Source organism: Halichoeres trimaculatus, unplaced genomic scaffold, assembly GCF_033239565.1.
Source record: "Halichoeres trimaculatus isolate MK-OKI-2021-1 unplaced genomic scaffold, fHalTri1.1 fHalTri1_scaffold_13, whole genome shotgun sequence".
NCBI classification, from domain to species: domain Eukaryota; kingdom Metazoa; phylum Chordata; class Actinopteri; order Labriformes; family Labridae; genus Halichoeres; species Halichoeres trimaculatus.
The window spans coordinates 22,964,872-22,988,176 of record NW_027437191.1 but is presented as its reverse complement, the minus strand read 5'-3'; the positions used below and the strand labels follow the sequence as shown (position 1 = coordinate 22,988,176).

The following is a 23,305-nucleotide window of genomic DNA, read 5'->3' as shown; positions in this document are numbered from 1 at the left end:
CACAACCACACTTTGTTTAAAGAGGGGGTATTCTGCTATTCCATATTGTTAGCCTAATAGCATTCTTGACAAAGTCCTATTTCAAAATTTTCAGAAAAGAAGAAAAAACACAGTTTTATGTATATTTATTACTTTTTCAATACTTTTTTTTCAATGTTTTTTTATTAACAATTAAATTAATATTTATTTAAGAGGCTCACAAAATAATTTAAATGTTAATAATTTATGACTTAGACAATTATGTTAGAAGGCTTAAGGCTATGTTAAACATGGATATAAGTAACAATGCTGGATGTTCAGATTAAACGTGCAGATTTTCAAACCTCTACATATTAATATGTTGTCAAAATCTCTGAATCTGTCCGTAAACTGATCAAAAACACTCTGTTCTCAGAGTGGAAGTATGAGATCTCCAAAAGATCTTCACGAGACTTGCTGAAACAATGTGGTCATTGCACGAGGATCACCTAACTGATTCATGACTTTTTAGAGGGATGGACCTCAAACACCAAGGTCTGGCTAATCAAAAGGAAGGCAAACAGCAGTTGAAGCTAAGTGTTTCAGATAGGGGCTGAAATAAGGGTCTTCTGAAAAACCAGTGTGAGACAAATCAGCCTGGCTCTGACAAATCAGTGTAAGGGTTATGTAAAGCTACTACATGGGAAATGGAAGGACAGAATAAAGATTAAAAAAGGACAGTACCCCCTCTTTAGGCTTATTAAGTGCAAGAGATGTTTACCTGCAGTTTGCTGGCCCTCTCGTCATCACTGTTGACCTCTAGCAGGTCATCTATGTCGATCTCTACTTCTGGCATCTCTTCCTCCTGAAAGCAGAGAAACACAGAACAGAGTCAGTGAGTTAACTGCCAAAAAAGAGGCACATCGAAGTTACAAGAGCAGAGAAAAGGAGGTTAACAGGAAAACAAAATACAGAAGCACTGTGTTGGATTGATGTTTTCAGACAGTACCCTCTCAACAAAACCAACCCCAATGATTTTCTTTGCTCCCCTCTTCTTCATTTCACCCTTCAGCACAAATCAAAGTCTGTATTCAAAGGACTCCTTCCACATCTCTGCACCAACAGCCCTAACATGCTGTGTATTTGCATATTAGAAGCAGACATCGTATGGAAATGTCATTGTACTTTGCTGCGCTGCCAGGGCCGGGCTGTTTAGTGGCTCGGTGGTTAGAGGCTGCGTCCTGCTCACTACCACTTCAAAGGTCCTGTTTTCCCCTGCTGCGCTTTATATCACCACAAGGCATAAAGACGGGAGGATCAACCTTTCCATCCTGGCTACCACATGATGCAAATTCTAAACTCAGTCTTCAGGGAATTAGAGCAGAGGGACAGAGCAGTAACCAGCAACTGTGCTGTCCAACACTTGTGTTCTTGCTGTTCAGTCGGCGTCTCCTTCCCCCATTTCCCTGAGTCCATCTTTATCCAGTTCTGTAAAAACAACATGTCCAAGCTCCTCTTTAATAATCCGTACAGATTTGTTAATCCCTCTGAGAATCAACACTTCACTCCCCATCTATTCCCAGCATTCACTCACTTAAGCTCATTGTTTTCATAATTTGGTTAAATCATAATACTCGACCCCATTTAAAGCCGTGCTAAGCTGTTTCCAGCAAATTAACTCACACTGGCTGAGTGGTGACTTCCAAAAGCAGAGAGTCAAAGTAAATGTTGGAAAGAGTCTTTTAAAGCTTTTATGATAAAATAACCAAAGAAACAAAGCGATCAGAAGACACAAGGCTACTGCCAAGTTACAAAGGGAACAAAAGCTAGCATTAGCTTTGACCTGCTTTCTCAGGTTATTCAAACATAAGCATAAAACGCCAGATACATTGTGTCAAATGGGTTAGAGCAAAAGAGGAAAACCAATGAGCAGGCTTAAAGATTTATCAACCAAAGAATCACAATACAAATGGGTCAAACGAAACCTGGTCAAAAAATGCTTTTGACATAACGTAATCCCCAAAACGATCCAAATGAACCATCATGGAACACAAACAGACTAATCATAAGCAAAACTGGAGGTAGGAAAACACAGAGGAATAAACATACACAAGGTAATAGGCAACAGGTGTAGACAAGCCACAGGTGAAACTAATGAGTGTTATCAAAACTGAGCACACAACCAAACTCACACGGATCAAGACCTTTGAAATAAAACAGGAAACACAACAGACTCAACTAAGGCCAGGCAGAAACTAGACCACCTTTAGAAAACTTAACCAACTGCAAAAACGTAGAATGGGGGCACAAGTGTTGTTAAGCCACCAAGGCACAAGCAAGAGGTTAGATCCCAAGTGGTCTCCCCGGATTTGGCTCCTTTCCTGTTAGCTTGATCCACTTTCCTGTTCTCTCTGGATAAAAGGCATTGAACGTTGAAAATTAACCGTGAAAATAAACAATATCCAAAACCAAGTCTCTAAAAACTGTAGAAGAAAACACTTATTGAGAAATTTCTGAATCAGTTTTTAACAAGACAATCCTTGGAATATTCCAAGATGGCTGAAGCACACACTTAACTTTTGGGGCAACAATTCCATAGATGTGAGATGTGAGAGGGTGATCATCATTGTCAGCCGACCATCCTGCTGGCTGTTGATGAAAAAACCCAACCTGATCCCAAAAATGAGGGAAAAAACTAAAATAGCAACTTGATGTCCCCACTTGGTACTGAGTCGGTTTAGTTTGTATAGGCCATTGTGCTTAAAGACACTTCCCAGTCTACTTTTCTATTGGTACCCCAACCAATTTGAATCTGAATCTTAAACATATTAAAAATTTACAATTCCACATTGGGAGGCCCTGACAGGTTCTGGAGTGGTAAAATAATCGAACCGACTCCACCATAGACTGTAAAAAAAAAAATGGACGTCCTCTTGCTTGGCTCAAAGTGAGGTCTTCACAAAAACTGCTCCCCTGGTGGCTGGCTGCAGTATAGATTTAAAAAAAAATCCAGCTTTCCAGTCATTACAGATGGGCTGTGGTCAAACTTTAATAACTTAATACGCCTCGTAGAAATGTTTCTCACGTCTGATTGTTGTGGTGATTTGAAGAAATCATTTGGCTGCCTTGTATTCAAGTTCTCTTTTTTCTGAAAAGTTTCGTTTTCATTAGTTATACGAGGTTTAAAACAAGGCTTTACGTAATGTTTAATGATGATTGACAGCTGCCGTTCTCTGGTATTTTTTTCGGGGATTGTAAAATATGTCGGGCGGTAGAGTCAAGAAGTGATTAGACTCACCAAAGTCTAATCCCGCCTATGACGGGGGTATTTTGGCTTCAAAACTGTACGATAATAAATGGCGGAGCCACGCTGTCCACTCTATATACAGTCTATAGACTCCACACACTAGGATTATTTGGACAAATAACGAGTTACAATGAATGAGGACACAACCCCAGATCAAAGAAAGGGAGGAGTCAGGCTAAATCTTGTTTAAAATGATCAAGTGTTCTGCCAGCCTAAAAAATACACAAGTGGAAGGAATACAAGACAAGACATGGGTCACTAAAACTGAACACTGGGAGGCTTGAGTCAAACTTTAGGTTTGGTGACTCAACTACAGAAGTGATTATGTTTCTTTTGTCTCTCAGACTTCTTTTATTCAAACATGGAGCACAGAGGGATGATTTGATTTCAGCTCAGCATTAAAGCTCAGTCAGTGATTTTATTAATGCTCTGGTGGGTTGATGTGCAGACTATCTAAAAATTATAATACCAAATGTGAAAGAGGAGTCAGAGCAGGTACATTAGGACTCTTTATGCCTGACATTGTCACTGCGGTTGAATTAGTTCATCAAATCATAAGTTTCTCTCCTGAATCTTTCATTTAAAGGATGAATATATTACAGAGAAGAACACCGTGACCAACCTTCATAACCACTGTTTACACAGTTCAGAATTTAACTCCACATCAGTGCCTCTCTCACCTGGCAAGCTCCTCTCATTTGCATTTGTTCACACACACACATACACAAACACAAAACTAACACACACTCATCCTTATTCCTGAGCTGCTAAGAGGCATTTACACAAGCAGTATTTTAAGCACCTCAGCCTCTCCACAGACGAGGGTCCCCTCCAACCCCTCTTTCTGAAATCTCTCCCTGCGTCTCATAAAGAAGGGGTCTGGCTCTGAAATCCCCTTCTCGTTAAAGGAACAGAAGAGGAGAGGAGGAGAAACCAGGGAATGTGGTGGAACATATCAAAGCCTGTCATCTATTAGTTTAGAAGTGAGCGCGCTGTGGAACCAAAGGACTGAGGTTATATGCAAATGGAAAACATCAGAGCGGAGTTATTTCAATCTGAGGAGGAGAGAGAGAGGAGGAGAAGAAATAATGAATATGCTGGTGCAATTTTAGACTCTCGTATTGTGAGTTTTTGAGTTTCATTTCAGTGTGACTCTCTGCAGCGCCTTATAAAGCTGTGGAAATGTGACACTGACATCTTTTATACCGCAAAGAAAGGATATAGTAGAAAAATGCAAATCTGGAAGGAAGAAATAACACGTTAACTTTATAGAAATAGAAAATGTAAGGCAGAAAACCAAACTGCAAAGACTCCAGGGTAGTACGATGGTCAGGGTTCTTCATGAGCGCAGTTATTTTGAACATGACATAAGAAAGCAATCTGATTTTATGATGAATTTGCGCAGGGGCGCCGGGGATGTGTCCCGTTGTTGTGGGCTGGGCCGAGTCAAAGTCCAGGGCTGTTTTTCAGTCCCAGTTCGCTACTGGTAGGAGCAGTACCACTTGCCTCAACCTCAACCTCATGGTTTTGGAAGCTTCTGCAACTACTACCATGTACCACAAAAGATAATTATGGTTAAAAATGCAGATTACAGTTATTTACATGTCATTCATTCTGCACCTTTAGCCGCCAAGTGAGGACAGGTGGACGTTGCCGCCATGTGCAAAAGGTCCATAGAGGTCCATACACGCTCCTTTCTCCAAACATTTTCTGTCTTCAACCGCTTGAACCAATAAATGTCAGAAAAACAAAATTCAGAAGAGTCAAACTGAAAGACAAAGTTCTTCCTGAAAGCCTGAAGACATCCGTTAAAGGTCCAGATTAGAGTTCAAGAACCATCTCGATTCTCATTTAGGACAGCCATCTCTCAGTCTGAGTGTGTGTGTGTGTGTGTGTGTGTGTGTGTGTGTGTGTGTGTGTGTGTGTGTGTGTGTGTGTGTGTGTGTGTGTGTGTGTGTGTGTGTGTGTGTGTGTGTGTGTGTGTGTGTGTGTGTGTGTGTTTGACTCTTCCCCTGTCAGCAAGCAGTCCTTCACCCGCTGTCAGTGTGATTGGTGATGACTGGAGCAAGCATGGCCTGTGTGTGAGGCATGACTGCTGGCAATCTGTGGCGACATGAAAGCACACACACACACACACACACACACACACACACACACACACACACACACACACACACACACACACACACACACACACACACACACACACACACACACAATGCAACCATCAATCTCCAGCACAGAAACACTCACCACAGAGCTCTCACTCTCTGTTGAGCTTGTTAGAAAGTACCTGTGTGTGTTAAATGTCCCTCACACTATGACAAGAATGGACCCACATCCACACTCATGCACTTAACATGCAGATAAACACACAACGTGTTGTTGTCCGAGAGCCTAAAATAGTCGAGGTCACACCCAGCTGCCCCGGGGAAAATATGCTTCCATCTCGCCAGCAGTGGAAGGGTGACAAAATGACAGCGAGGAGCGCCAGGAGAAGAGAACGGACATGCAACACAGACATGCAAAAACACAGGAGAGGCACGGTCCAGATTCATGCAGATCTGTCAAGCTGAAGGTGAAGAAGACCTTCAAACAAGTTACACAATAACTCCTCCTAGAATTGAAATTATCTTACAAGAGGAGGAGATTGTGCACATGAGAACAAGGCATCAAGCCAGGTGTTGAGCACAAATTATTTAGTTTTCTTCTGAGTTTAAAAAAATGTGCATGTCAGGTGTCAGGAGCAGTTTTTTAGGTATTATCCCTCAAGACAAAAGCAAACAAGCTCTCACATGGTCGAGAATTTGACACATTTATGAAGTTGCACTGCTTGAAACTGTCACCACACGCAGCATAATTTTTGTTTCACATCAGTGAGGAAGTGTCTTTGTGCATACAATGAAAGCATAGAGTTTTCCACATGTATGAGGCGTGCAAATTGGAAGATAGAAGATATTTGTGCATGTGATGATGCTTTGAGGAAGATCTAAACAGCCTGAATTGTGGAGCGCAGTCTTCAAGACATCAAGATGAAAGCTGGTAAAGCAGAGATAGAGGTACAACAAGGAGCAGAGTGTTTTAATGATCTCAGCTGAGTGAGTTAAAGAGGGATCAACAGAGAGGGAAGAAAGGCAGACGCCGTGTTTGCTGAGTGAGGAGAAAGTGTGTTCATGTGTGTCAGACTTGTTTTTGCTGAAAGCTGAGGAGCTAAGCAGCCGGCAGCGTTTTCAGTCTGGTTGGTCTGGGAAGAGGTGAATCTGCATGCGGCCCAACCCTCTGACTCACCGCAACCTCCGTTCAGACTCTATTCAAACTCTCTTTAAAAAACAATACATCAACTTTTCCCTGACAGGAAATCGCTTCAGTCAGCCGAGTGATTCATAATTAACACCATTCATCTCCTTATGTGGGAACCAGACGGACAGGTTGTGTTGAACAGCAGCTAAGACATCATGATGAGATAATTGCTGAAGGGCTTTCACTGAGGTCGGTCATGGGAACATAATAATGTTATGCAAGTTTTATATTTAATTTATAAGTGTTGAATGCACACAATCTATAAATAATGGTTAGATAATGATGATGGGGTGATTAGCAGCTAACATGTAGCTCCATGGATCCCCGTGGCTTCAGCCGAAAAGACCATAAATGGGTATTGTTTACTGATCCTCAAATTTTACAACTATACATACATATATATATATATATATATATATATATATATATATATATATATATATATATATATATATATATATATATATATATATATATATATATATATATATACAGCTCTGGAAAAAATTAAGAGACCACTGCAAAATTAACAGTTTTTCTGATTTACCATTTAAAGGCATGTGTTTGAGTAAAAAAAAACATTTTTGATTTATTCTTTACACTAATGACAGCATTTCTCAAAAATTTCAAACAAGAGTGTTGTCATTTTTAGCATTTATGAATACAAAATGACAAATGGTCAAACAACAAAAGGGATGCTGTGTATTTCAGACCTCAAATAACGTAAAGAAACCAAGTTCATATTTACTTTGAAACACCCAAATACTAATGTTTAAACTTAGGAAGAGTTTAGAAATCAATATTTGGTGGAATAACCCCGATTTTTAATCACAGCTTTCATGCGTCTTGGCATGCTCTCCACCACTCTTTCACATTGCTGTTGGGTGAACTTATGCACTCCTGACGCAAAAATTCAAGCAGCTCAGTTCTGTTTGATGGCTTGTGACCATCCATTTTCCTCTTGATCACATTCCAGATGTTTTCAATAGGATTCAGGTCTGGAGATTGTGCTGGCCATGACAGGGTCTTGATGTGGTTGTCCTTCATCCACATCTTGATGGACCTAGCTATGTGGCATGGAGCATTGTCCTGCTGGAAAAACCAGTCCTCAGACTTGGGGAACATCATCACAGCAGAAGGAAGCAAGTTTTCTTCAAGGATGATCTTGTACCTGGCTTGATTCATGCATCCTTCACAAAGACGAATCTGCCCGATTCCAGCCTTGCTGAATCACCCCCAGATCATCACAGATCCTCCACCAAATTTCACAGTGGGTGCGAGACACTGGGGCTTGTAGGCCTCTCCAGGTCTTCGTCTAACCATTAGACGACCTGGTGTTGGGAAAAGTTGAAAATTGGACTCATCAGAGAAGATGACCTTACTCCAGTCCTCTACGGTCCAATCCTTATGGTCCTTTGCAAACCTCAGCTTCGCTCTTCTTTGCTTCTCGTTGATGAGGGGCTTCTTTCTGGCTTTACATGACTTGAGCCCAGCCTCCAGGAGCCTGTTTCGAACTGTTCTTGCTGTGCATTTCACCCCAGCTCTCATTTGCCATTCTTTATGTAAGTCATTTGATGTCATCCTGCGGTTTCTGAGTGACATTCGAATGAGTTGACGGTCATCCCGGTCAGTGGAGAGTCGTTTTCGCCCTGTGCCAGCCTGTAGCTTTGCTGTCCCCAATGTCTGCTGCTTGACTTTGTTCTTATGAACTGCTGTCTTAGAAATTTTGAGAATGGAAGCAACCTGGTGTTCACTGTATCCCTCTGCCAGTAAAGCCAGAATTGAACCCTTCTTCTCATCACTCAAAGCTTGTCTTTTCAACTGTTTTGGCATGTTAGGTAGTTATTTTTGTGATTCCTATTACTTTTGAGGTTCCACAAGCACTGTTTTTACCATACAGCTGGTGATACTGCAAGAGGATAGTGATGACCACAGCAGTGGTTTTCATTCTTTTCCTTGCTAAACAAGATTTGGTTCAGGTGATCACCTAATCAGCACCTCATTAAGTAGAATGAGTTGTGCCTGTGTTGAAATTTAACAGACACTATTATGAAATGGCTGTCAAACATGTTGAGATGCTGATTTCAGAGAAATTGTAAGTGGTCTCTTAATTTTTTCCAGAGCTATATATATATACATATATATATATATATATATATATATATATATATATATATATATATATATATATATATATATATATATATATAAAAAGATCAGTTTTTTTTTATTTAAAAAAAAAAACTGCTTGTGTTAAAGTGCTTAAATGACAATGAGAAAGACTAAAAAACCATCTGCACTAAAAAAATGTCAGTTTCTCAAAACTATTTATTGGAACAAAACTTTCATACTATAGCTTAACTATAGTATAAATTTTATAATATAATATTTTTAGTTTGACCCATGTCCCATCTGATGATATGGAGGAGACGGGCTTCAAACTTAAAAAGGATAGTCACCTACAGGCCTGGCTTCCATGCTACAACATTTTCAGTCTCTCAATGTTTCTGTGAAAATACAGAATTTTTTCTCTGCCCTTTTTGCATTTTCAGGTGAAACACTCGCGTAAACGGAACCTGAGTTTGCGTCATGGTTTTGTCATGCACCCCAAACATAGAGGCTATGTTGCTGGTCTGACGCTTGGCCTGGACCTTGCTGCATGTCCCCCAGATATTTCCCCCACTCCTCACATTTCCAGTCTCTCCTCAAAAATGTCCCAAAATATAGCTAAAACAAAAAAACAAACAAACACACTCTGCACTGGTATAGCCCAATTGTTAGATCCTGCCCTGGTAGGGGTCAGGTACTCAGCCTGGGTTTGAATCCAACCTGTGGGCCATTTCCCACTTCACTCTCGATTCATACTTCATTTCCTGCTCTACCCACTGCTTTCTTCTTCTTTTTCTATTATCAGTTTTTTTTTTTTGTATAAAGAAATAAAAAGCCAAATAAAAACATAAATAGGGCCTGTGTCCACTGAGAGCAATTTTTGTTTTGGTTGTGTCAATTTTGAATACAAAACAAATGCAATTTAACATTTTACGTCTTCAGTGTCCCAAAAACCTTCGGTCTTTGAGGTTTTTTTATTGTTCATAACTGACAGTTTAGAGTATTTAAAACCTTAGAACATCACCGCATTAATCCCTGTTGCGGATCAATCAAAAAAGGAAGTGGAAGTTTTTTTAATATTAACTTTTTGGATTACAGCTAAGATCTGCAGAGAGAAACTAACCCGCCTGTTTCATCTAAAGTATTATTTCTGCTACCAACACACAAACACATTCTCTAATTTTTATTTATTTATTTATTTTTTGTCGTATGTGCTGTTGAATAAAAGTGATGTTAAAGCAAACAGCATTTTTCAAAACACACATAATGGTCACTACTAGCAGAAGCAGATGACTAAAGCGCTCTGGAATCAAAAGCCGCATTTCCACCAAGCAGACCGGTTGGGTTCGTCTCAGTATGGCGCGCATTTTGTGGCGTTTCCACTGACTTATCCTGGGACAGATCCCCAAATAACTGAGATGAGCCATTCCATTTTTTTGGGACCCTTTCGTATGGGTGCCAGACTGAACCAATCCGCTCTTGGAGAGTGGAGCAACAACACTGCAGACCGTTGATTGGTCAAAAAATCGTCACTTACCGTGCGAAAGCGGCTGCATTTCTCCTGGCGGCACACAGTCTTCACTGAAACAAAGCTTGATTGCACTTTGTATCAAAGAGCTATATGCCAATAACAGAGAGGACGAAATGCTGCATGTCTTCCATCTATGCTCTTTGTTTACTGTGTCGGGCTGCCACGGCGTCACGCTATTATTTAACAGCTGGCATTTGGCATCTGGCTTACACGCTGCCTATCATGAGAGGGCACAGTTTTGCTGTGGAAACGCAAACGGGATCAGGCCTAACTGTACCAAACTGTGCCAAATCGTACTGAACTGAACCGGGCTGCTTGGTGGAAACGTGGCTAAAGTCATGGGCACTAGGACACAGCTTCCTCAAAGATGCCATCGGTGGAGACAGGCCCTTAAAAAGAACACATGTACAACAAAGGCTGGCAGTTGTTGACTAGAGTGCTATGTTAGCAAAACGTTTCTTTGTAACACTCAAAGCACTCAGGGACACCGGACATCTCTAGTTGTCCCTGCAGTCTGTCATTTCCCCTGCGGTCATTTTCTGTGCAGACGCTGACAGAGACAGGGTGGTTATGTACCTGTGGTGCACCGAGCACAAGAACATCCAGTCTCTGCCTGAGTAATGGCATATTGAAGCTGAGTGTCTCAGTAATACACGCACAATGTGGCTGACATTGACAGATCCTTTGTATAACTCAGATAATATGAAGCACACACACACACACACACACACACACACACACACACACACACACACACACACACACACACACACACACACAGAGGAGTTATCTAGTAACAAGATAATACTGCCACACTTCTTAGACCGCAGCTCTGCATGCAAATGATACAGATGATAGAGAATAAACACAAAAGAAGGAGTTAGAGTTTCTTATATGTTTGGATGATAAAGTGAATTAAAGAATAGTGAACAAAGCAAAGATTTAATACAACAACAAGGAAATGCAGCGGTGATGAAGACACTATGCGGAGATTAAAGGTGAATAAACACTGTGAAGGAAATAGAGAGGTGCATATGAGGCTTTAATTAGTATGCATAAGAGGAGAAAATGAGATGCAGGGAGATTGGGAGCGCTCAGATAAGTGGGTCACTGTGATGATGAAGCAGAGGAGAAGGAAGAGGAGGATTGTGCAACACAGTCGGACCTCACAGCTCAGCTTTCTTCCTCTCTCGCTGCACTGCCATGCTGTGTCACATCAAAGCCCGGAGTAGCTCAAGGTGGGATGAATTTATCTGAGACTGGGTGAATCGAGGGAGGCAAAGTGAGTACTGAATACTGAAGGATGGGAGCTGAGAGGATGTCTTAAAAGTGATAAAACAGGAGCAGAGAGTTTGTCAGGCTGTCCATCCACGTGTCGGAGAAAAACGAGTAAAAAAATCTTAGCAAGAAATGTATCCGCAGCTCCTTTCACCTTCCTCTCCTTCCTCTCCCCTCCCTCTGGCGATGCAATTTGCTGAAACTACAGCAGGGATGATGTGACTTCGTTGGATAAAGTTAGCTGCTGCATGCAGCAAAAGCTGTTTCCCACGCTGATTCAGCTGTACTCTAGAGGACACCATATATCAGAGAGGAGGCTGGGAGGAGGAAACAACCTCAAAGGAGGATTTCAGCCCAAAAATAACCACGTTCCCGCATGCAGAATATTTGAATCTAATTGTGATGATAATATCATCATTACTCATTCAATTCTTACTGTGTTAGGAGGCTCAATTTACAACAGTTTTTGCTCACATGTATCCCTGACTGTCACTGCTGGATGGGTGGCACTTTTACCACATTGCTATAAAAATAGATTCTGAAGAAAGTATCTGTTTATCATTCTTGATAAAAAAGGTCACCTTGACTTTTCAAGAAAGCCTCAAACTAAGCATTAAGCCAGTTTCATGTCCAGATATCTATGTACGCTGATGATATTCATTGGATTTGATTTTTCTTTGTATTTCAGTCATTTAAGTCTCTGACTGAAGCTGATGTTTAAGAAGCAAATCTCTGTTTGTAAGTTCAGTCTACAGGGAAGCACTGGAGGCACCAAGGTATAGAAATCAGGAATGGTTGGTGTAACTGATCATTTAGGTACTCTGAAAACGCTGAAAGGCAGTCAAAAAAATCTGTGTTCACACAGAAACGCAGAGGGACTAAAAACGCTGTAGTAAGCATTCCAGGCCTGTAGGTGGTGCTATAACTGTCTTGTCCAGAAGCAGCTTTTGGTAGAACTCCACCGAAGTAGAGTTGAGCTGGTCATCTGGTGTATTGGGGAATACTAAGTGCAAAAGTGGAGTAACAGATGCACATTTTGTTGAAAGAAAGTCAGCAGATTCAGCAGATTGAGCAGCACAAGCACAACACGGTATTTTACGACGATTGTAACAATGGTACTGTTGTCCTGTTGTATGCGCTTGCACGAAGCGGAGTGTGCCGTCACCCTTTCCACTGAAAACACCGGCTTACTGTTTACATGGCAACGGTGTCAGCAGCGTTTCAGGAAAACCCCATTCAGGAGGCCGTTTTCAAAAGTTTGCGTTTAAGATCAGGTGAAACGCCGTGTTCGTGTACACACAAGGCTGAAACACAACAAAACAACGTTTCACTCTAAAACCGTTATCGTGAAAACGGCCCCTAATGGGGAGGTCCCACTGAAGCACCCTCAGCAAAGTTGGCAACAGTGGGTGCTATAACCCCTCAAGGGTCTCAATCCTCACTTCCTCAATTTTTTGGTAAGGGTCTTTTTTCACCCTTGTTTGGGTGAAAAACAAGGGTGAAAAACAGCTGTAGAGAGACAGGAATTATGTGGAGTAGAGAGCAGGGAAATGCTGAAATGGGTAAAGTCAAACCTGCGCCAGCTTCGACGAGAACAACTATCTAAATTCTGTCAGACCTGCGTTTGGTTCATCTTCGCTGAGGTGTTAGTTTTAGTAAGGGAATGTTTACGTTCACTTGTTCCACTTTGTTGCATTCTGACTCAGTCTCAACTCCAGCAAGCTGTCATGCAAGTTTTTTTAATAATTGCTGGAGGCCGAAACTCAACACATAAATCAACGTAGAGCAGATTGGAAAAGACCATGAGTCAGACGGTGAAACAACACTACAGTAGCCAGTTGAGTTTTGGAATAAAACATGCCCTGTTAATGCCAGGTAATGCTTATACAACAGTGAACTGTCCCAAAAAGCTTAGCCTGGCCTTGAATCAACAGGTTTGAGGTTTTCGAAGGCCAAATAAAGCCAAAACGATTGAGAACAGACCCACTGGACTGCGGGAAACCCTCATTTCATGACTCCACCTGTTTGTAGTCCTGCTCTGTGTGGCATTCTGGAAATGCGGCCGGTAAGTTGTAGGCAGATGAGGGAGCACGGAGCCGAACCAGACACAGATCTGGTGGAAGTCCAGAGTTAAGCTTTCGTTTGCTTAAAGCTGAACCAGTGCCTTGATATCACCCCATGAGTTCATGTTCCTGGTCAATATGTGTGTGTAGCTTGTTCAGCATCAGAGTAACAAAAGGGAATTTCCCCTCAGGCATCAACCAGGCCACCTATATTCCTCATTGAATTTTTGTGTAAAACTTTGATTTACAATCCCTGACTACAGCTGCGATCGTGCTTCCTTGGACGGGTTTCAAAAATCTTTGGACACCTTCTGAAACAACGCTCCGAGTTTCACGACCTCCCTGGCAGCTCAGAGGAAAGAAAGTTTTCTTCTCTTTAGCTCCATTTCTTTTATTCGCTCCTCAGCTATTCCTGTCTCATCCCATGTGAACAGCCTGAAGCAACACTTCTTTCTGGAGAGACTTTTTGAACATACACACCAGACAACATTTTCAGAGATGAGTAACCTGACCTTCGCAAAACCAGACAAACAGATCTGAAATTTGGAGACATTACAACTGTTGTTCTCAGCCATGTCTCGCTATGCTGGAAGCTCGCAGAACAAAAACCAATCAGCGGATCTATTGATGGTTAAACTGTTGGCTAATCTGACTTTATATTGCTTTGAATTCAAGCATGAAACTGCCCGCATCTGTCTTCTTGTGACTCTATTTCACAGTTTTGTGATCTGGCTGCACATGACTCATTGAAGTGTATTTACCAGGCATGCAGTCCCTCCCTCAGGCTCATATATTGACAGCTGGGGCACATTTGGACCTTTGCTCTTTGTGCCAAGTGCAGCTTCAAGCCAAAGTGGACTCAATAACTCTGAGGCCATGAGACGTCAGCAGGATGAATCAATGGATTTATTCAAAGTGAGGGATGATTTGAAAAACCCTTTGTTGTAAGAGGAAGAAAACAAGTAGTTTTTTATAACATAAAGAGATAAAAGTGCTAAAAATAAAGGCTTAATAGCTGCTGAATGCGCAGTCATTCAGTACATGTACAGACAGACAAACACATAAAATACACACCCTCATGCACACACCCCGCTGACTTTGAAAGTCAAAACAACTTTCCTTCACTTCTATGTCTTTGCTTTCTCTCTTCTTTCTTCCGCCCTCTCGCAGGCACGTGTGAACGGCGGCTGTGTTTGGCATCTGCTCGCAGTGCCAACCAGCCGCAGAGAGTGAGTCAGTGTGAGTACACAAGCCAGTGTATATAAAATGTGCCGGCCCGCTGACAATGAAACCCAGTGATTAAGTGGATCAACTCGGGATGGGAGGAGACGTCAGAGGAAGACAAAACAGTCAGTGTGTGAGTGTGAAAAGTCAACGTCTCTTCCTTCCATGTGCTCGGTGGATTCCTGCTTCTGCAGCTTCTGCACCTGGTTCCTCCTGTGTCCTGTTCATCTTTGATAGTTTTGATGGTGACATCCAGTTTAAAATTAGCCATAAAGAGAGTTTTTATTTGAAGGGTTCAAAAGCCCTCGATGACTTCATTAGATTTACAACAATTTACAACCAAAAAGACATTTTTATTTGATTTTGGACTGTTTTCCCAAATCCAAAACATTATTTTTTGTGTTGTCCTGTCATTTCTTACATCATCTACTAAATTTTTTCTTCTCCACATTTTTATTTTTTTTTTCAGATCAGTCTCCCTAAAACACATACTTCAAAAACACCTGGTCCTGCGTCACCTCTGTAACCTAATTACTGCTCAGAGTACATTTTGATCTTGATTTTGTTTCTTGATTTATATTTCCTGGTTTTTATTGGTTGATAATGTCCAAGCGCAAGAGAAAGACAGGGCTTCAAGACAGTAAACTCTGCTTGAGCCAGTGGGTAAAAATAGGAAAAGAGCGAGTCTATAAAAACAGTCTAAGACATAGTACAAGACTTTTCATTTTCACTGACCACAAACACCAAGGCCTTAGTTAGCCTCCAGAGGACTGGCCTATCAGAGGGAAGAGGGTTTGTGAAGTGGAAGGCCTTAAAGAGACAGTTGCAGAAATTAAGTGTTTCATACAGAGGCTAACAAAATGGTTTTCTAAAACACCTGTTAGAGATAAATCCAGATTTTCTTGCAGTAAATCATGTAAAGATACTATGGGGGCACCAGAGGGACATAATAAAGACCCAAGACACTGGATGCATGACCACAAGTATGTGTACGCAGTAGGGATGGGTACCTTTCACATTTGAAACCATACATTACCGATTCCTGGTACTTCGCAAGTGATATCTGTACTCATTGGTACCAATTTTCTAAATATTTGTGCTTTTATGTGGTAAAAAATATCAATTTGTTTGATAATAAAATGTAAATTATGTTCAATTTAACATATTAATTTTCAATATATAACCTTGTAATGCTGTGTTCATGTCTAGCATGGAAAATCACCTACTTTCCCACTCCTTCACAGTCACAAGGATGCGTTTAGGTGCCTAAACATGGTACCTTTTGATTTTATGTGAATCGGTACCCGGTACCTATAAAAGCACCTAATTCAGTACCCATCCCCAGTACGCAATGAGGGCATGACGTATAATATATGATGTATAATCATGAACTGTCTGCTTGACAGTCGTTTTAAACAATAACATGGTGTTAGGGTGTCGGACGAAACAATTTAATATTAGCCAAAAAGTCACTAAAGTTATATCCATGTTCTCGGTGTTCTCTGAACACTAAAGTAAGCAAATAAACTGAATGTGAATTAATTTATATTTCAGCACTGAGCACATCAGCAGCATGGATCCCTCTTGGAGAGGTTGTCATATGACCCGCTGTTATGAATAAATCCTTTCATTTATGTAGAAAGTACAGGTGATTAGAGGAGAGAACCTCAGAGAGGAAATTACTAATCTGCATGTACAAGGTGAATCACAGGAAGGAGAAAGAGTCAGAGGAGTGTGTGGGAGCATCCAGAGAGGTGACAGAAAAGGGGAACAAACACATTTTGACCCCTGATCTCTGCTGCTTTTAAAATATAGGACACCTTTTTTCCCCAGCATGTGTGTTTATAACTGTTTCAGCAGCTGGTAGCTCTCTGCCCGATCCTTTCAACACGTCTGATTTGTTTCGCGGCACATGAATGTGTCAACACAGGCTGGGACACAAACAAGTGTTTATTTTAGGTCTGTGTAGTTTAACCGGAGGAGGGATGACAAACACAACAATGACCTTCCTCTGACAGATCCATAATCACATCAGGGTCGAGCACCGGCTGGCTGAATCTCCCACAATGGGTGGATCTGTCTGCCTGGCTGTGATCAATAGATAAATAAAATCATTGTGGAAATGTGGGATTGTCAGGAATGACAGCCAAACTCCAAATTGTGCTAACGACACCCTCATATATACCTGCAGCATCAGTGTATCCAGTATCCTTCTGTTTCCTTATGTCAATAAATGTGTGTTTATCCACTGTGCTATTCCTAAACCTATTGAACACCACTAATGACCTGGCTTGAATTGCACTGTTTACTCCTCCTCTGCTGCTCAGTGAGGTTCACATGATACATTCCCAGCAAGAACGCCATGAAAGGCGAGGAAAGGGTGAATGTTATCGACAAGGTCACTGGAAAAACAAGCGGGGGGAGGACAGAAAAGAGAAAGAGACGATGTTTTGAAGTAGGAGGTGGAGAGGATTCTGGGGCAAAGCTCGACTAATATTCATTTATCCTTGCAACTCAGGGAGGGGGAGATAGAGGCCTCCTACTGATTCATGGTGATGGTTATCCTGAAAGAAAGGCAGCAGAGGAAGCCAGGGTTAGTATTGTCCTCGAGAAGATGCTTCATATCCCAGATCTCCTTGCTCAATTTGGTCCAATATGTACACTGACCTGTGTGCATGCATGTTAGTGTGTGAGACCCGTGTTCAGCCATTCATAGAACGCTCTCTACCCCAAATCTGCCAAAGAGCCGCAGAATATCAACCTAAAAAGAAACCCAAACACACACACAAACACACACACACATAGCCCGAGGGCAGAGCGCTGCATGTCTGCAGTGTCTGTGCTCGTACACATGAATAAGCTTCATTGAGTGGGGCTCTATTGACGTCCAGCCATGAAAAAGTAGGCCAACTCTTTCTGCAGCGTGCACCCCAACAGCACACGTACACACGTACACACACACTTCTGCAGAGTGTGCAGACCTCCAGCAGATTTACTACTCCATCCGTCTCTGTCGCTGCGTTCCTCTCACACGTACGCAGTAGTAGAGAAATGCCTTTTCCCAGCAGCCTTCATTGATTGTGTAGAGGTTCCCTTTAGACAGACAGAGAGACTCACACTGTGCTGACTTAGAAACACCCAGACTTGACCTCAGCATTAATCCAATTCAGTCTGATCCAGGCCCTAACAGAGGGTTCTGAATGCATGAGTTGTTTTATTTTTCTTTTCTTTTCATGAAGGCTAGCCAAAAATGAAGAATCCTGATACATGCTGCACTGCTTCCTAAAGTAGGGGTCAGGAAATGACCTCCACTCTTGAAATTTTAAATAAAATCTTGCAAATGTGAAATATGTATTCAGTTTTCTATCTTTCCTCGTCTCTTCATGACTCCTAAGGTGAATGCAACCAAGTTTTTTGCGTGCTGGTGGCTGTGACCAATTTGGAGCTACCTCGAGGGAGAGTGTACAGGGGTCATGAGTCTCTTGTATCACTATTTAGGGGTTTCCTAACCCAGGGGACCCAATGAAGTACTATAAAATTACTTCTCTCTTGGTGCCATTATTAAAAAAAAATCTCAGCAGTTTATTTGATCTTTTTTGATGTACATTCCCAACAAAAACTAAATGTGTGGATTAAAACTTACAGCTCAAGCAGGAGAAAACAATTTATTCCCTCCAGTCTCCAAAAGCACAGATTTTAAGCTCTGATACCAATGTTAACAAACTATCATGTCCTACACAGTTGTCACCAAAAACTCTATGATTGGCTGTTTGCTACTTTATGGGTGGGACTTATGTAGAAAATAAACTATCTGGACTATGATGCAACAAAGCAGCAATATCCAACCACGAGAGTATGCAAGTACTAAGACTGCAGTTCCCAGAGTGTCCACTAGAGGCTGGCTGATCTTAACAGCACAAACAATCCTGTAGTATCGAGGTTAAGTTTATGATCTCATCCAATCAGAGACACAGCTGACCTGATTGGTATCCTGTAGGTGTTAGAAAGGAAGCTAAAGGCCCACCTCATTACCTCAAACCAGCCTGACAGCAGTAAGGTTAGGTATTTCATAACCAGTGAGGAAAGTAATAAAGACTAGGGAAAGAAAACTCTGCAGCGACCTATTTTCTGTCTAATACAAGAGTGAGAAATGTCTTTGTCACAACAGAAAATGAAAAAGGAGGAAATAAGATGCAGTAATCGAGCTCTGCTGCTGCTGCTGTAGGGGGAAGTGTACAGGGAGCACTTGGGTCTCTCTTCTCCTTTGCTCTAAGTCACCCACCCTCTTCCTTCTTTCTGTTTCATCTCCTTCAAACAGGGAAGTGAACAGAGAAAAGGTTTCCGGGAGAACAAAGTTAAATCCATCACTGGCTAAACTCACCTTCTGGTTTCCTATCAACCAGGGAAAAGAGGTGGAGGAAGGGGAGGGAGGCAGGGGACTTAATAAACAGTGAGTGAACAAGGTTGTTGTATGTAAATGAGCGGGGATGGAAATGCTTATAAGACATCTATCCACCACTGCATTTGATGGAGTTTAAACCAGAAGTCCCACCCCTTCTTGATTCTGATTGGTAGATGATCAAAAGGTGACATTGATAAGTGCAGTCTTCTAAAACTGTTCTCAAACAGTTGTTTTGTCCTGCACACCTGTCCCTTGTAGTAGATGTGCCTGGCTCCCGTTTTTTTCTGTTTGAAACCCAAGACAATTAACCCAAACATTAACAAATATCAACTAAATACCAACTCAAAGGCTCATATTTGTTTTTCAAGGTACAATTTCCAAGTCTAGGGCATCCACTGATGCAATGATACAATTTCCAGCAATAGTTTCTATTTTTACAAAAGGGATTTGTTTTCTTTATTTGAGTAGAAAGCTTGAGAGGGGTAGGATGAAGAAAATATGGGGCCAGAGTGGAGGAAGACAAATACCAAAAGTTTCCTGAACTGTGAATGGACTCTCCAGCCAAAGTAACGAGGGTGAGAGCTTCAATACATGGGGCACATGTAGGTGGGATTTATCACAAAATGTTATGTAAAACAAGAAAAGCACTCAGAGAGCGCAGACCTCTGCCAAGCATACTGTGATTGTCAAGCAACACTTTAGTCCTACTTTAATGTTATACTCCCTTTCAGCAGACTGTCTGCTACAATTTGGTGTTAGTATCCAGAATATTGCCAGGATCTGGATTGTACTTTAACATCTGTCAGAAATTATGGTGACCTTGTCTTGTATTGTTTAGCAAAGCACTCCGACCATTTACCCCAGAGTTACATAAACATATAACTAAAGTGGGTCCTATATAAACATACGGCCCTATCTGTCAATGATGAAGAATCCTTTAAAAAAAATCCAAAAGAAAAAAAAAGATCCAAACGATAATGCGTATCACCTTCAAAATTTAATCATTTATTCCTTATCCCATTTTGAACATTTCCTGAAAATTTCATCAAGATCCGTTTGTTACTACAAAGTCTCCCAAAAACATAACCTCTTTGGCGGAGGTAACTGTTTCTACTTTAGATGCTGGTATGGCATTGTGGTTAAGGTTGCATGCGTGAAGTGGGTCCTCAAGTGGTTAGCCAGGGTTTAAATCCAACCTAAAAAGCCTGAAAAAACACTTAAAAAATTCTTCATGTTTTCACATTTGTCCTTTTAGATTTTCTAAGCAGATGATATGATCTTACATCTGACTTGGTTTAGGGTTTCTGAACCAGCCTCACAGGACATTAAGAACAGTAACAGGAGACATGACTCATCTCCTACCTGTGATTGAAAACAAAATCCAATTTCTCTGAATTAACCCTTTCAACGCTTCATTACTTTCCACTTCAGCTCCCCCCTCTACACACACACACAGATACACACACTGTGGTGTCCTCTAGTATCAGGTTTTCCTATGAAACCGATACACATGCTGACCTTTAAGCCGGGCCATCACAGCCAGATCAGCAGTCTCTTCCACTCTCTCTGTCTCTAAACATGGAGGTGTTAACAGCCATCAGGACTGTGCAACTTCCTGACTACAGTCACGTGACAGAATGCATCATCAGCACGTAATTTAAGCACACCTGCTCAAACACTGCCGTCGTCTATCTTTCTATTCATAAACGAGTGGAGTGATGCACGGATGCAGGCTGAGCCTTAACAATGCACCAAAGTGACAAGGTGTCACATCAATAATGCTCTGGCTTCGTTATGCCTGGTCCTTCAAAAAGCCTGCCAGCTTCCATGTCTTTCTTTGAGGAGTCAACACTCTGCTGATTCCTGCTGCAGCTTGATTCCAAACTCACAGGAGGATTAACATGTGATAACATCCCATTTGCTGTGTGTGAGATAAAATATGAGGAGGTGTAATGCAATGGGGACTTAAATCTTAGCTGCACATTTGCCTTTGCAAGGCTGAAGAGGGAGGTTTTATGCAGGAGGCATTGTGGAATAAATGTTTATAGCAAGATACACTGCCTTGTCAAAAAAGAGTCGCCACCAAAAAAAAAAAAAAGATCAGGTCATATTTCCTTGGACCACCTTCAGCTTTGATTATGGCATGCATTTGCTGTGGCATTGCTTTGATGGGCTCTGTAATGTCAGTTTTATTTATTTCCATCCAGTGTTGCATTAATTTTTTACCAAGATCTTGCATCGATAATGGTAGAGTCTGACTGCCGTCAGTTCAATCAGTGAGGCCAACTGGAAAAAGAGGCTTCAATTTGCTAGGGAGCGTAAAGATTGAACTCAGAAGCTACAGGAGAAGGTCATGTGGTCTGATGAGTCCAGATTGACCCTGTTCCAGAGTGATCAGGGTAAGAAGAGAGGCAGATGAAGTGATCACCCATCATGCCTTGTGCCTACTGTAAAAGCCTGTGGGGGCAGTGCTATGATCTGGGGTTGCTGCAGTTGGTCAGGTCTAGGTTCAGCAACAGTCTGTGCTCAAAGAATGAGGTCAGCTGACTACCTGAATATACTGAATGACCAGGTTATTCCATCAACGGACTTTTTCTTCCCTGATGGCATGGCCATAATCCAAGATGTTGTTGCCAGGATTCTTTTTTTTTTTTTTTGGTGTCTTTGTCTGGCCAGGCACTGTATATACATTTGCATGACACAAATCACAGAGTGAAGTAGAAAGGGAATCACTGCATGACCAACATGTGACTCCCTCCCCTCCAACCCTTTCATCCAAACATCAAATAAGTCAGCCGATGCACGTGGGGAGAAGCATCACACAACTTGTAGATCAAGAGCACCTGCTGACGGCAGACTGACACACAGCCAAGAGCTTAGCTGGCTTTGAAATGTAAACCAAGTCCACTCTCCGGCAGGCTGTGCTGCTCTTTTTTCACATTGAGCAAAAAACCACAGCAGGAGCATGCCTGCAAATAAGATGAGTGTAAAAACATCAGCTCAGGAAAAAAATCACTCTGGGACATTGATTCTTCCATCACATACAGAAACTCAATTTGCCTTCAGCATAAGGAGGATCTGTTTTGCATTGCAATGATCTGTCAGCAGAGTTAAGCTTTGTTTGTTGACATTTAAAGTCCTACTGTGATTTGTGCAGGTGTTTCCCCTTCTGCACATGCGCACAAATTGCTGTCAGTCTCAAAAACAGTCAGGAATGCAGCACAGCCTCACGCATTAACACACCACCACACAACATCCACACACCCTCATATTTAAATTAAACCCCAAAGTGCTGTGTGACAGGTTCATGTGTGCACGTGGGGCTGCACGCTCACATCGCCTGCTTCACGTCTGATTGGCTGAGGGACATGGCAGACATACTGTATGCCTCCCTCTATGCGTGTGTGTGAGTGAGTGTGCATACAGCATGTGTGTTTGCACAGACCCTCTGTTGCAAAGAAGGGGGTCAGAGCCTGAGGAGGTGATTGGCTGCTGAGGAGAGTCACAGCATCAGCACATCCTTAACCCACTGCCCTTCTTTCCTCTGCTCCCCTGCAAGAGCATCCCCTCCCCCCTCATTGGCTCGACATGGCAGCATACAGTATGCAGCAGCGGGCACACACACAGACACACACATGTGCACTTACACATCACCTATGGCAGATTCCTCTGCATCCTCTCTCCATCTTTCCCCATGCATGCATGCCCCCATCCCCCATCCTGCCTCTGAACCTTTAAAATGTGAAAGAATGGGGCTCCTGAACGTGTGAGCACAGAATAATGTGGAAGTCGATACCGTCTGGTGACAGACCTGCCCTCTGAAGGTGGGAAGGGTGTAAAAGGTCAGACATTTGCCACAGGAACGCGCCAGGAATTAATTCACTTTGGGTGAAACGTCGCGTTACCACAAGCACAGAAACACCAGCCTGGCTCATTTCACGTTAAAACTTAAAAGAACCTCAAATACAAGGACAGGGTTTGAAGTAGAAAACATGCAGCTACTCCAGAAAGATCATCACACATAGCCATGGTCTGTGCGTAAAAAGGCGCATCCAAGTGGTTTCACTCGCACTGGCTTCACCGAACCAGCCATCCTCCCCCATCTCTCCCTATCTCTCTGCCTGTAAATCAGA

At 42.0% G+C, this 23,305-nt stretch overlaps 2 protein-coding genes across 3 annotated transcripts in view; one reads left to right on the top strand and one right to left on the bottom strand.

Moving 5' to 3' along the window:
* iyd (iodotyrosine deiodinase) overlaps window positions 1-23,305 on the top strand; it is a 50,484-nt gene that overhangs the window by 23,126 nt on the left and 4,053 nt on the right. The window lies entirely within an intron of this gene.
* Window positions 1-23,305, bottom strand: part of ppp1r14c (protein phosphatase 1, regulatory (inhibitor) subunit 14C) — a 30,322-nt gene that overhangs the window by 6,180 nt on the left and 837 nt on the right. Inside the window, exon 2 of the mRNA XM_074685682.1 lies at window positions 740-823. Within this exon, the coding sequence (XP_074541783.1) occupies window positions 740-823 (84 nt within the window). The remainder of the gene's footprint in view (window positions 1-739; window positions 824-23,305) is intronic.